Source organism: Asterias rubens, chromosome 8, assembly GCF_902459465.1.
Source record: "Asterias rubens chromosome 8, eAstRub1.3, whole genome shotgun sequence".
Lineage (NCBI taxonomy): Eukaryota > Metazoa > Echinodermata > Asteroidea > Forcipulatida > Asteriidae > Asterias > Asterias rubens.
The window spans coordinates 16610394-16624644 of NC_047069.1; the positions used below are offsets into that span (position 1 = coordinate 16610394).

Below are 14251 nucleotides of genomic sequence, written 5' to 3' on the forward strand. Positions count from 1 at the left end.
TGGGTGATGCACGATTGGCTATGGGATTGGTATTTTAGTACGATTTTCAAATCGTTAGTAATTTCGAAGTGAATATTTGGTGATCACTCTGAAAATTAATAGCAATGAAAAGTTATAATAGATGTTAAATTTTACATCGGGGATAAAGAATATTAATTTTTGTTTTTACCCATACACCGATGTGTGTTAGCACTGTATACTCAGTACTTTCCCGAGTCCTGTGAAAAAATATCACAGGCATGTTACTCGGGTGGGATTCGAACCCACGACCCTTGCAATTCTAGAGCAGTGTCTTACCAACTAGACTACCGAGGTTGCCCGGTAGCTAGAGGCAGTTCAAATCCTATGTTTTGGCAGCGGGTACCGCAACGATATAATAGATGTTAAATTTTGAAAAGTTAGTTGGTTAGAAGTGCATCAGATTTCGATAGTCTACTGAAGCATGTTGGGGAACAATTTCACTTTGAAGTCATGAGTTTATGAGAAAATATTATTTTTTTATCCCCAAAAATATTTGAATCTGAGAAGAATTCTTATGGGTTAATATTTATGCGTGGACATTACATAATGACAGTTTGGTTTATTGTATTGTAGATAAAACATTCTAATGGTTCTATTCCTAAAACCAAAGGTACACTTTCTTCAATGAAGAAAAACCCGGAAACTTATTGCAAAATGTCACCGTATGCCCAAAAGTTTCAAGTTCGTACAACATATACCTTTTTTTCTAACCCAAAAGTATTTCGTTTTAAGATCATGTCAAGGAAATGCAGAAATACTGCTCTGTAATTTGACTGATCCAGCATTATTTATTACATAGTTGTTCTTCCCATGTCAAGAATATTACCTAGCCTAAGATAGGTATTGGCTGACAAAGATGTTTTTTATCAGAAAGTATGCAAATGTATAACCCCTGGTAATTGGAAACAAAAATGTCTTTGGACGAAAAATGTATTTTATCCCAGGGTTTATGTAGCCTTGAAACAAATTGAAATGGCCATTTGAGATCAAGCAATCAACAAATCAAAGGTCACGTGTAGAGCGCCTAAATCAAGAGTTTAAGATCTGTAATTTAATTGTTGTTTCAAGTTAATTGCCGTGAGATATCATTTGACTGTGATTTTGAAGATAATTGTAATTGGCCTATCTTATTGGCATAACGAAGACAGGTGGACTGGGTCACGTGCACAATTATAGTCAATAAGTGACTCTGCAATTTATTTGAGGAAAAAAGGCGAAAAGTAAACGCTTAAGGCCATGCCATGTCGATATTATAGAACCATCTAATTGAGGACAAAGTATCATCCGGGTAAAATGTGGATTGTTCTGTCCCTGCATTCAGCAGAATTTTAATTTGATTAGCGCAGTGATTGGTAATACGACCTTTTGACGGGGTGATAAATCGCTTATAATTCAGCTTAATTGTTGCACTTTGGTTCTATCCCACCCAATTGTTATTTGGTTATTCCCCCAGGAGTCGACTGCAAGAGGTCGTCCCTAACTCCCATCATTAAAAGTCACCAGACCAAACTGTTGTCGTTAAGCACAAAACACGATCATTAAAGCTTAACGAATAAAATAAGAGGAGCGGTTCAAGATTCTGGAAGGAAGAAATTGTCTAAGCTGCACGGCAAAGTAATATTGGATGAGATTGTGAAAATGAGAATCTCTACTTGGTGTTGTTGGTTCTGAAAGGAACCGCTGATTTATACTTAAACCTTTGCGATCAATATGCTCTAATTTGTCTTCGTAGAATGAATTCATTTGTAATTATGCGTTTACTGGTCCTGTGTGTATTCATTAGTTCACGCCATTTAATTATACAATCCCAATGTTTTAAAGGCAGTGGACACTATTGGTAAATACTAAAAATAATTATCAGCATAAAACATAATAAGTGGACACTATTGGTAAATACTCAAAATAATTATCAGCATAAAACCTCACTTGGTTACGAGTAATGGGGAGAGGTTGATAGTATAAAACATTGTGAGAAACTTCTCCCTCTGAAGTGACGTAGTTTTCGAGAAAGAAGTAATTTTCCACGTTTTTGATTTCGAGACCTCAAGTTTAGAACTTGAGGTCTCGAAATCTACCATCTAGACGCACACAACTTCTCGTGACAAGGGTGTTTTTCCTTTCATTATTATCTTGCAACTTCGATGACCAATTGAGCTCAAATTTTCACAGGTTTGTTATTTCATGCATATGTTGATATACACCAAGTGAGAAGACTGGTCTTTGACAATTACCAATAGTATCCACTGTCTTTGATAGATGTTCACATGCAATGGGGATATAAAGAATATTATTATTATAATTTTTTTTACCAATATACCGATGTGTATTAGCACTGTATACTTAATACTTACCCGAGTTCTATGAAGAAAAAAATCACAAGTATCTTACTCTGTGGGATTCGAACCAACGACCTTTGCAACTCTAGAGCAGTGTCTTACCAACTAGACCACCGAGATTGCCCGGTTGCTAGATGTTGTCATCCACTTTATGTTATATTTAGCATCGTTATCCTAATTTCATTGTGTTAATTTGTTGAGCAATTAAACTATATTGGCCTACCTTAGATTGGTTGGAATGTGTTGAACGTGACTTTACGTTGAGTTAGCCTTGTGCTTATCAATATCATCCAGCCCTAATTTGACTGAAAGACAAAATGTTAACAGTGGTCCAATTTGATAACACCTTCCTTGAGTCGTCACTGCTTGTTTTGTGTACAAATTAAAAATAAAATAAAAACATGAACAAACTTTGCTCTTTGTTATTTAGTTTCACATTACTAAAAAAACATGCTTTGTATTTATATTTTGTTGTGTATGCAAGTCGCCAGACACATAATAAGGCCTGAAGGCCACTTAAAGGTCACTTCGGTTGACATTGTCGTTGACATTGGCAGAAAAGGACCTTATTTAAATGGAGGATTGTTTGGTTGTTTGGTTGTTGAATGTTACAGTAATGTTTGAGATATTCAAGATTCAATGCTTGTTTTTTTGCAAAGCAAACAGAAGAACTTGGCTCTTTGTTATACAGTTTCACTTTGATGAATAACATGCATTAGTCGTTGACATTGACAAAAAAGACCTACTTTAAACAGTGGATCGTTTGAGTGTTGAATGTTGTAACATGTTTACCATCCTCCCTGGCCCCAAGTGCAATCCATGTGAACTGTACGATTGCTTATAAATTAATAATGCCATAAAGTAATAGACAGTGAATTTTACATTCGTCCAAAAATATAATTCTGTAGGTTTTGCCTAAACCACCTTGATTTAGCCTCGTGATAAAATCCAATAAACCTAGGCCCCTTTCGAAACCACGGCTTCGGCTTTGGATTCGGCTTTCGCCCCGTCCTCTCGTCCGAAGCCCTGAGCGCGTTATACGCAAAACAACCGCAGGGCCAAGCTAGCCTGAGCCGAATCCAAAGCCAAGGACGTGGTTTCGAAAAGGGCCATAGTTTGACTGAAAGACAAACTGAAAGTGGTCTAGTTAGACCTTCAAGATTCCATACTCCTTTTTTACGCAAAGCAAGAACGGAAGAACTTGGCTCTGATCTTTGTTATTCAGTTTCACATTGCCGAATAACATGCATTGTATTGACATTAGTCATTGACATTAACAGAAGAGACCAAATGGAGGATTGTTTGGTGAATGTTGTTGTAATGTTTGCCGTCCAACCTGGGCCTTTTGCAATTCATGTGAACTGTACAAATATTTATAAGTTAATAATGAAAGTCTAGACATAGCAACTACGGTTTTTTGCTTGTGGGTGCTGCCCGTCATTTTGTTGAAGACGGTTCCTCTCTGAATATGAATGGTCAACTTTTGAACATTAATAGCTGATGTCAATTTAACATTAATGAACAGAATTTGATTTATTAGATCTAGTTCAAGAGCAGACATCGTTTTCCTTATTCTAATTTCCTTTCACTTCCTCGTTAACCCGGTTTCCCCAAGCGAGACGGAAAATATCCTGGTTATTTTTTTTTATCAGAATCCAGAAGATTAATTAATTATGTTATCTGGGGCAAAATTATACAAAGACGTACTATAGGCTTTATCAAAATCAGATGCTACAGCTATGTATAAACCTCTATTGATGCCATAGGGACTTCAACGAATGGTGAGCCAGCCATCAAGCCTTAACCATAGACGCAGCCGTAGCCATGAATTTGGCTGTAGCCGCTAAAAAAATAAGACATGGCCTGACACCAAAAGGGGTCTATTTAAGCACAAAATATAGCTGTTTAAAGAACAAAAATTGTTTTGTGCTGAGAATATTAAAAATATGCTTGCCAGCCAAAAGACCTTGTCTGGGTGAGGCGCAAGGTATGGGTGAGGCGCAATCGAGTGGTATTCTGCTCATGTTTTTTAAAGATACTGGACACAATTGGTAATTGTCAAAGACCAGTTTTCTCACTTGATGTATCTCCACATTTGCATAAATAAAAAACGTGTGAAAATTTGAGCTCAATATTGGTCGCCGTGGTGCGAGATAATAACGTAAGAAGAAAAAACATTGTCACACGAAGTTCTGTGCTTGCTAACGCTTGATTTCGAGACATCAAATTCTAAATCTGAGGTATCGAAATAAAATTCGCGGAAAATTACTTCTTTCTTGAAAACTTTGTCACTTCAGAGGAAGCCGTTTCTCACAATGTTTAAAACTATCAGCCTTTCCCTGTCTACTCGATACCAAGTAAGGTTTTATGCTAATAATTATTTTGAGTACTTACCAATTAAATATAGTGTCCACTGCCTTAAACTATTATTTAAGTTGTAATTTAGTTGTATGCCTCAGTGTTTTCCTATTACTGTATTGTTCTGCTTAATGTTTATTTGATCTAAGCAATAGACCTACAAAACACCTTGTTCTGAAGTTCACTGTGCTTAAATAATTGTATGTACCGCTGCCACCTTTAGTCCACTCTGAATAATGTCCACTGAAATAATTAATTTGAACAATTATATAATAGAATTAAAAATAAAAACCACTGTAAGAACCGCAGGAGATTAGTTGGAAGTGTTTGTAAAGCAACACTATTGAAAACTGTTCACGACCTCGAAATATTAATTTGATTAGATCTGTCATGCCTGCAAAGTTTGGTATTACCATTAAAGTTGTGTATCTTATAAGAACAGGTTATCAAGTTATTTAATTACCAAACACTAAGAGCAATCAATTGATTTATCGATTGCCAATCCTCATCGATCACGGGAGACCCACTTCAGACCGAGTTATTAAATTAAGACAATAATAAATAACATGTGGTTGCTATGACAACTGATTTGTTTCTGCTTCGTTTTTAGGGCAAGACACTTTGAGTTTCACGAGGAAATTATAAAGAACTGGTTATGCAGAAACCAGCACATCAAGTTTCGCTTCGTTAAATTTAAAGTCATTTTGGGAAGTTGATGCACTGTTGAGTTAAAAAGGCCTTACCTTTAAAAGGCAGTGGACACGATTGGTAATTTCTCATAATAATTATTGGCATAAAACCTTTCTTGGTGACGACTAATAGGGAGAGGTTGATGGTATAAAACATTGTCAGAAACGGCTCCCTCTGAAGTGCCATAGTTTTCGAGAAAGACGTAATTTTCAACGGATTTGATTTCGAGACCTCAGATTTAGAACTTGAGGTCTCGACATCAGCCATATAAACGCACACAACTTCGTGTGACAAGGGTGTTTTTTCTTTCATTATTTTCTTGCAAGTTCGATGACCGATTGAGCACAAATTTTCACAGGTTTGTTATTGTATGTGTATGTTGAGATACACTAACTGTGAAGGCTAATCTTAGTTGACAATTCCAATAGTGTCCACTGCCTTTAAACACTAAATACAGAAATACAGAAATACGATAATAGCCTTGAAAGTATATGGAAGCATATGAAATGTATATATGATGTTTCCGTTGTTGATTTTTGCTATCATTGGTTCATGATGATTATGCACAAGAGCTACTGTTGTCGTTGTACTGTTGTTGTTTTGGCTGCTCCTGTTATTCTTGTTTTTCTGTCTTCTGCGTCCAGCTAGCTGTAGCCATTACTACTTTAATCTGCAATCTTTTCATACTTGTGCTTTCCTTTTCTGTTTTTTTTACGTCTGGTCCCTGGCAACCGCTCACACAGCCAAGTACATAAATTGCAATGTCGCTAGAAAGATTACGATCAGCGAGGCGGCGACTGGTTCCCATGTTTGCTGATCCAATAAACCAGTCAAGAAACAAACACTCAGTGAGAAAACGTTGCAAGGATAAATCAGTTTGTTGCACTTTCATTCATTATACCATTTTCTATTTCCCAATAGGTCAATCGGCCGAGTCTACGCCCGTGTTATCATGAAGCTGCAATGCCCCGGTTTCCTTGGCAATGATACCAGACTACTAGGAGTTTAATGATTAAATTACTGCATCCTGGCTCCAAGTACTTAGTGTGCTCCGATCCCTCGAGTAGTGAGACACGGATGTGTAATGGCTAAGTACTATACTCGATTACCACTACCCTATCACCGCAATGCTCCATACCGTTCATAGATACAAACCCCTATCCTCCATCCATTCTCTCTTCATTAATGTCAGTTAACGCCGTTTGATAGAAGTTTATTCACCCTCCCTTTACCATCGGTCTGCTCTGACTGCTTTTTACAATCTATACATCACGCCAATGGGAGCTGTGTGAATCGATGAGCTGGCTACAAGACGTTCGGACGTCACATGTGCAACCTTGAGACGTGGTTAAGTGTCGTTTGTGAAATGAAAAAACCTTCCAGTACACCATAAATGTCTTTAGAAGACGGGTCAAGACCAACTCTTTGTGGTAGGAAGGAAAGAATAAATAGAAATATTCCTATACACCTTATGAATCCGTCTTCAATACGTCTTTAGGAGATGGGTATTGCTGGTACATCTCTTTGAAGTTGAAGCTTGCACAAACAAACAAAGGTGTGCATTTTTTATTGGTCGGTCAAGTGTCGTTTAGTGCAAAGAAACCTTCAATACACACCCACAGCTATCTTCAAGATGTCTTTAGAAGATGGGTTGCCAATACAACTTTTAGTTAGATGTTGAAACAAAGAAAGACGTATACAACTTTGAGTGTTAAAGTGTCTTCCGATAAAGGACTGTGAGGAACCTGCCATATACACCTTAAACTGTCTTCAAGCCTTATTTGGGAGACGAGTCTTGCTGATGCAAACTATTGAAGTTTTCGGTCGAATGAAAGAGAGGTGCGCAACTTGAGTGGTCAAGTATCTTTCTTTAAAAATCTTCCCCACACATCATAAACTGTCTTCAAGATGTCTTCAAGAGACGAGACGTTTCTGATACAACTATTTGAAGTTGTGGGGACGAACGGAAATGAGAAAGATGTGCAAGTTGACTTGTCATGTGTTTTCGATGAAAAAAAAACTTTAGATAAATCTTCCTACACACCTTTAACCGTCTTCGTTAACATCTCTTGGAAGTTGAAGAATGTCGAAGGATGAAGATGAGGAACCTTGAGTTGTCAAGTGTATTTCAATAAATGAATGAAACACCTTAAAACACACCTTAAAAGGTCAACAAGATGTCTTGAAGAGACGGGTCTGGCTAATGAAACACTTGGAAGCTAAAGATCGATAAGAAAGATTGTTTTCAATTATGCGTGACAGGAATGAAACAACAAACCACTCCATCAAAAGAGCAATTCCCGCTGATGCGGTTGTTTTTTTAAAGGAGTACTTCTCCACCGGTGATTGCCGTAATTGCCCATCAAGAAATTCTTCAAAGGAAACTTGAGATTCAATAACATTGAGTGCAAGGAAGTTTCGAAACGTGTAACCCGTGTCATGTTACTTCCCCTTACATGAGATGGATGGAGATTACTCATACGAACCTTTGAGTCGGAACTACGTTTACGGAACGTGGAGGAAACGTTTCCATGGTCGCTTTCTTGAAACTTCTTTTCACTTATGTTGGCCGAAGTTCGACTCTCGAAAACTAATTCTATGGATTGTGTTTTCTACAGTGTGGAATTTGTCTCCTGCATCTCAAACTGAATTTCTTCAGCGTTTTCACTTCACATGATTCTTTAAATCTGCGGGGAAAATCTGAAGTTCATAATGAGAAGTATGTGTTATATTCTCAAAAAGATGTCATAAACAAATTACCATAAACAACCAGTAGCTGGCTCGAATAATATTCAATTAAAGATACCACACTATAAATCAAAAGCCAGCGATGTGTGCAAACATGTATGGTAACCTGACGTGTTACGAGGACGCATGGTCCAGATACGTACAAGCTGTGTTCATCAGCGTGAACACATTCCTCATGATTTTCGGGAATATAATCGCTCTACTTATCGTGTACAGATCAAAAGCTCTACACGACTCAGCATTCTGTTTCCTGATGAACCTTGCTTTGTGTGATCTGCTCTTAGGCGTGGTCAGTCAACCTCCTTCCCTTTACTACGCTATTACGTGTCACTGGCCAGGTGGGCAGGATAGCATCTACTGTCAGTTTGTTGGATTCTCGATATGTCTACTGTGCTCTGTGTCTCTGATATCACTGGGATTGGTGAGTTACGAGAGGTATAGCTACACGGTTCATCCCTTCAACCACGTCACTAAGTTTACATTTCAGCGATCACTATACGTATGTGGTGTTGTTTGGGTGTACTGCGTCGTCGCATCGCTGTTTCCTGTGGTTGGTCTATGGAAAGGGGTAGGTTTACAACCTTACAATGCTCTGTGTAATATCCAATGGGAAGTCGAACCTCTATACTTCATCGGTATGATACTGGGCGTGTTGCTTCCATCAGGAGCCCTCATTACATTCTCATATTTTCAAATTATGAAAGTGGCGCGAAAAGCCCGTAAGATTGACGCAGTTCGACACGTGGTGACCGTGAGTGCAGTGTCACGGGGTGACTGCAGCATTCAACCGGCTGAGGAAAGCGCGCCAATAAGCACCACCACGCAGACAACAAAACGACATTTGAAGAAACTAACCAACTTAAAGAAGAGTATGAGAACCAGCAAATGTACTATAACAGTTGCTCTACTCGTTGGCACCTTCGCTGTGTGTTGGACTCCCTATGTCATCGTTAGTGCAGTTCAAGCATTGCGATGTGCCCCCAATAACTTTTGGGTCACTGCGTTTGCGCAGTGGATGTGTATGTTCAACAGCGCATGTAACCCCTTGATTTACGGGATCACGAATAAGACGTTCAGGGAGGGGCTTGTAAAGATGTTCCGTGGGTTCAGATGCTGGGATAGGGGATTCTGACAATCGTTATAAAACTCCAGATGAGTTGGTAAAAAAAGTATCCCACTGATTTCATGAAACTTTACGCAACTTGTCAAGTCCAATTGGCACTTGGGAGTGAGCGACATGTATTGCTCTGTGTGCATTAGGCCTATGGCAGGAAATCTTTCGCGAGAAAATTTTGTATGCAGTTGCGTACGGTTTCGTAAAAACAGCGGCTGCCCACTGTGAAGATAAAGCAACCGTTCAGAGTAAAAACAGCGGCTGCCCACTGTAAAGATAAAGCAACCGTTCAGAGTAAAAACAGCGGCTGCCCACTGTGAAGATAAAGCAACCGTTCAGAGTAAAAACAGCGGCTGCCCACTGTGAAGATAAAGCAACCGTTCAGAGTTGTGAGGAAAACAATTGACAGCGAAATTTCCCGAACGTGTCAATTATTGATCCGTACATTAAGGATCCTGTGTAGATTTAAATGCTATGACAATCATTACAAAACTCATGATGAGTTGGCTTTTGTAGTCTTAAAAGTAGTCTATATTATCCACGCACAAAATTCCGATTTCAAGATACCGATTTCTGAATGTCCACTTGTGCAACAGTGTTTAAGTAGTGCACGACACAGGAAATCTTGCACGAGTTGACGTGAAATTAGCGGCTGCACTGTATAAAAAAGTTCACCGGTTATAACTACGGAAGCAAATTTTCGCAAAAACATTTCCAGAAAAGCTTAATTGATCCGTGTTACGGATCCTTTAGACTTACATAAAGATTGAATATACTCTTTCCGTATAATTATTTACAAACTTCAAACAACATATTCCGTAAAAAAAACTATTTGCTGCAAGAATTTTCTCTTATCTGTATTTTTACGAATCCGCCTAAAAAAAAATAATTTGGTGATTACAACTAGTGAACCTAATACTGAGGTTTTTCTAAGGACACGGGTTAACCCCGGTGTTCTGAACATAGCAATCACCATGTTTTATATGCGAGCAACAGTGATTAAGTTCACTTATGAGGCATCATGATGGGTCATTCCTAGAAAATTTATTAATTTAACATTAATACCGAGTTGTAAAAATGTCATCTTACAGACTGACATGCATTATGTAATTCGATCCTTGATCGCAATGGGAAATCTATGTTTAAGGAATAAACTCAGAGTGGATGAATGAATGATTGGATGATGAACTAAATGAGTGAATTTGATGACCACATCAGAGGAGTTTTCTATGAGCTTACGCCAAGTTATTCGCAATTCATGGTATAGCGGGTTGGCATTACAAAGATTGGGGTTATTTGGGTGAACATGGACGCCAACCTTGAAATCATCGTACTTACAAGTTTTAAATGGGAGACTTTGGAACGCTAGGTGGCAGCAGACATACCAGGTAAATTTCCATTGTTTACGTAGTTCTGAGTATGCGCACATTACCAAGAACAATGGATTTTACCTGGTAAGTCTGATGCCACCAAGCGTTCCAAAAGTCTCCCGTTGCTACCCTTAAATTTATTTCCTTATCGGTGACAAGGAGAATAATATAAACTAAGTAAAGTTATTTAAGTCACAGACAGTTGAGAAATGTTCAAGAAATTGAACGTGAAATTATACGAAGTATTAAAAACCAATATGGGAGCACTTTACAGAAGTCGGAAAGGCAGCAAAATCCTGTGAAAAACAATGATACAGGCGCCAATTTTGTTACGACGGTGCGTTTTTTTAAAGAGCAACTTAGCATTATCGTTATGCCTACTAATTGTGAGAAAACAATTGTGAGAAAATAGCATCAGACAATGTTTACCTACTTAACGAACATTGGCTTAAAATGCGGACAAAGTGACCTGGCGTTTAAACCAAAGCAAAATCTTTCTCGACACCTTCGAGACAGGCTCTATATAAACATGGTCGATACTTCAGGCCACTTAATACAAAAAAACTGCTGTGAGAAATATTGTGTCATTGCATAATTTAAATTGTTAGCAATTACATGTCGGCTGGCCAGTCACTACGTTCTCTTTCTTGGCTAGTGTCTAGACAAAAATTATAATGTCACTACTGTTTTGTTTTCTGCACAAGAGCTGGTAAAATGTGGTAATTGGGTGTTTGGTTGATATTGCAAGCACTTTTGTAATTATTTTAGAGGGGCCAGACCCATGAATTTTTATTTATTTTTATTTGTATATTTATGGGGGGGGGGTTTCCTTGTTGTTTTTTGTTTCAGTATCAAACTTACTGGAAGCCATAATTGGTGTGCCATTGTTGGTGCGCGACAATTACGGAATAACAGTGCGAGGACCCGGTCTTATTGGTTAACATATCTGAAAAACAACAGCCTTATTTGTATCAATATTATTTCTGCATGATATTTAACGCTCAGACGGCGTAAGCCATGCCATTGCTACCTCTTTTAAAAATCTGTGTATGTTATTATTTGATGTTATAAAAGTTATTTACCGATAATAAACAAACAAGGTAAACACTATGTGTTTGGTGTGTTCTTGATAGATTGGTCGATTGATTGATTAATTAAATAACTTACCGACTTTCGACTTTTCAAAACAAACACTTTATTCATTCACAAAATAAACAGAATTTATATAGAAAAACAGCGAAAGCTAAAATGAAAACATTACATTAAAGACACTTCAGCCGATTTCATGAAATGCTAGGATTAATCCTAACTCGAGTCCTAACTAACTTAGGATGGGTTCAATGCGTCCTAACGTCTTTGTATACGAAACTGAACTCATCCTAAGTCCTAAGATTAATCCTGAAATTAAGAAGAGTTTGGTGAAATCAACGGCTGGCCACCTTTGGTAATAATTGTCAAAGAGTATAGAATTCTCAACATGCATAAAATAAAAGAAACTGTGAAAACTTGAACTCCTGGTAGTCGAAGTTGCGAGATAATAATGGAAGAAAAAACATCCTTGTCACACAAGTTTTGTGCTTTCAGATGCTTTAATTCCAGACCTCAGCTGAGGCCTCGAATTCGATACAAATATTTTATTCAGAAATTACTTGTGCAATCTCGGCAGTCTAGTTTGTATAACATTGCTCTTGGGATTGCAGCCTTGGGGTCGTTGGTTCGGGTACCGCCTGAGTAATTTGACTATGTTTTTTTGTACAGAACTCGGGCAAGTACTGAGTGCTAACACACATCGGTGTATATGAGTAAACACCAACATTAATATTCTCTTATCCCCGATGCATATTGATAAATGACTGATTGATTGATTGCATGATTGATTGGTCGGTTAATTAAATTATTACAAGTGTATTCGAGTCCGGTGGCGAAAGACATGGACACTATTGGTATTGGTAATTGCCAAAGACCAGTCGTCTCACTTGGTGTATTTCAACAAATGCATTGAAATAACAAACCTGTGAAAATTTGAGCTCAATCGGTCATCGAGTTTGCGAGATAATAATGAAAGAAAAAAACACCCTTGTCACACGAAGTTGTGTGCTTTCAGACGCTTGATTTTGAGACCTCAAGTTCTTAATCTGAGGTCTCGAAATCAAATTCGTGGAAAATTACTTTTTTTTTCTCGAAAACTACATTACTTCAGAGGGAGCCGTTTCTCACAATGTTTTATACTACCAACAGCTCCCTATTACTCGTTAACGAGTAAGGTTTTATGCTAATAATTGTTTTGAGTAATTACCAATAGTGTCAAACATTAGAGTATATGTTTCTGAACAATAACATATTTTTTTGAGTAATTGAGTAAAAAAAAAAAAAAAAAAAAAAAGTTATGCGGGGGTGACTCCGCCTACCCCTTTTGTGACGTCAATCGAGGCAGACTCTGCCTCGATCGACGAACATCGAACACAAGTCCGTGCAAGTAGTATGTTTCGAAAAAGTTTTTTTCTAGCATTTTTCCGGCAATGTCGACCAGGTGTATTGCTGTTGGATGCAGCAAAACAACTAAAGATTGGGTCAGTTTACAAGTCTTTTCCAGCGCTGTGCAGCAAACACTTCGAGCCGTCGTGCTTCGAGAATCCGGAATACACCACACATTTTGACACGAAGAGAAAAGTTCTTTACTAAAACATGACGCCATCCCAACAATTTTTCCAGCTAATGGGGAAGTCGAAGAAGGTACCTGAAAGACGTAACGAACCTAAAGGGGCATTTGCCTAACGTGAACAAAATCAGGTATTGTTTCAACTTTGAGAGCATGTTTTTAGCTTGCGCCAAGCGTCACTGTCTGGTGTTGGCACTGCATGCGATTAATCGCGCCTCGATTGACGTCACGAACAGCGCCTTCTCGGGTCGGGCTTATTTTCAAATTTGTAAATATAATGGAAAACTGTTTTGTTTTTTTTAACCTTAGTTAGTTGTTTATTCATAATCCACTCATCAAAACACATACTTTTAGTGACAAAAGCTTTATTTTGACAAAATACCACTTCCAGGTGACTTTAAGGGACTCTCCCATATAGTATAGACTATAGGTCCTGCAACCTTTCAGCAGGAAGATACCCGGAGTAGACCATGAATAAATGCCCAATTTAGTTTGGATTATTGAGCACTTAAGTTAATTAAATTGTGTCCTATACAGTGCGTGACGAGGATAAATACAATACAAAAAGTACATCAAGTTTACTAATAACGGCAATGGAAATTTAATGAATTGTAAAAAAGCTTAAAATTAAACTCTTCTATTGATTTTTGGAGGACATCTTCGTTGACTCCCCGTGGAGCGTTTTTTTTTTTGCGATGGTATGATGCAGCGAACAGCAGGGAAAATGCGGCAGGGTGCATTTTTTTCTGTACATCACAATTGCCACTGCCTATAGTGCTTTTCAATGGGGAACTTGTGTCTTTCTAAGTCTATTCAAAAGGGGGAATCCTCAAACAACAAAAATTATGAAATTTTTAAGGATGGCAATTTTGATTGCCCCTGGGGAAGGACCCATGGAATTAAGCGGGAGTGTCCGCTTGTTATAAAAGTCCTTGCCATGCGTCATGAAGAAATA

At 38.0% G+C, this 14251-nt stretch overlaps 1 protein-coding gene across 1 annotated transcript; it reads left to right on the forward strand.

Annotated features, from left to right (window-relative positions):
- Window positions 1-7981: 7981 nt before the first annotated feature.
- LOC117293690 (G-protein coupled receptor 161-like) lies at window positions 7982-9655 on the forward strand. The gene has a single exon (XM_033776094.1). It carries the CDS (start codon window positions 8236-8238, stop codon window positions 9283-9285), a length of 1050 nt encoding a protein of 349 aa, XP_033631985.1. The 5' UTR covers window positions 7982-8235; the 3' UTR covers window positions 9286-9655.
- The last annotated feature ends 4596 nt before the right edge of the window (window positions 9656-14251 follow it).

Coding starts and splice junctions, on each gene's coding strand:
- LOC117293690 (XM_033776094.1), top strand. CDS start 8,236: ATGTGTGCAAACATGTATGGTAACCTGACGTGTTACGAGGACGCATGG.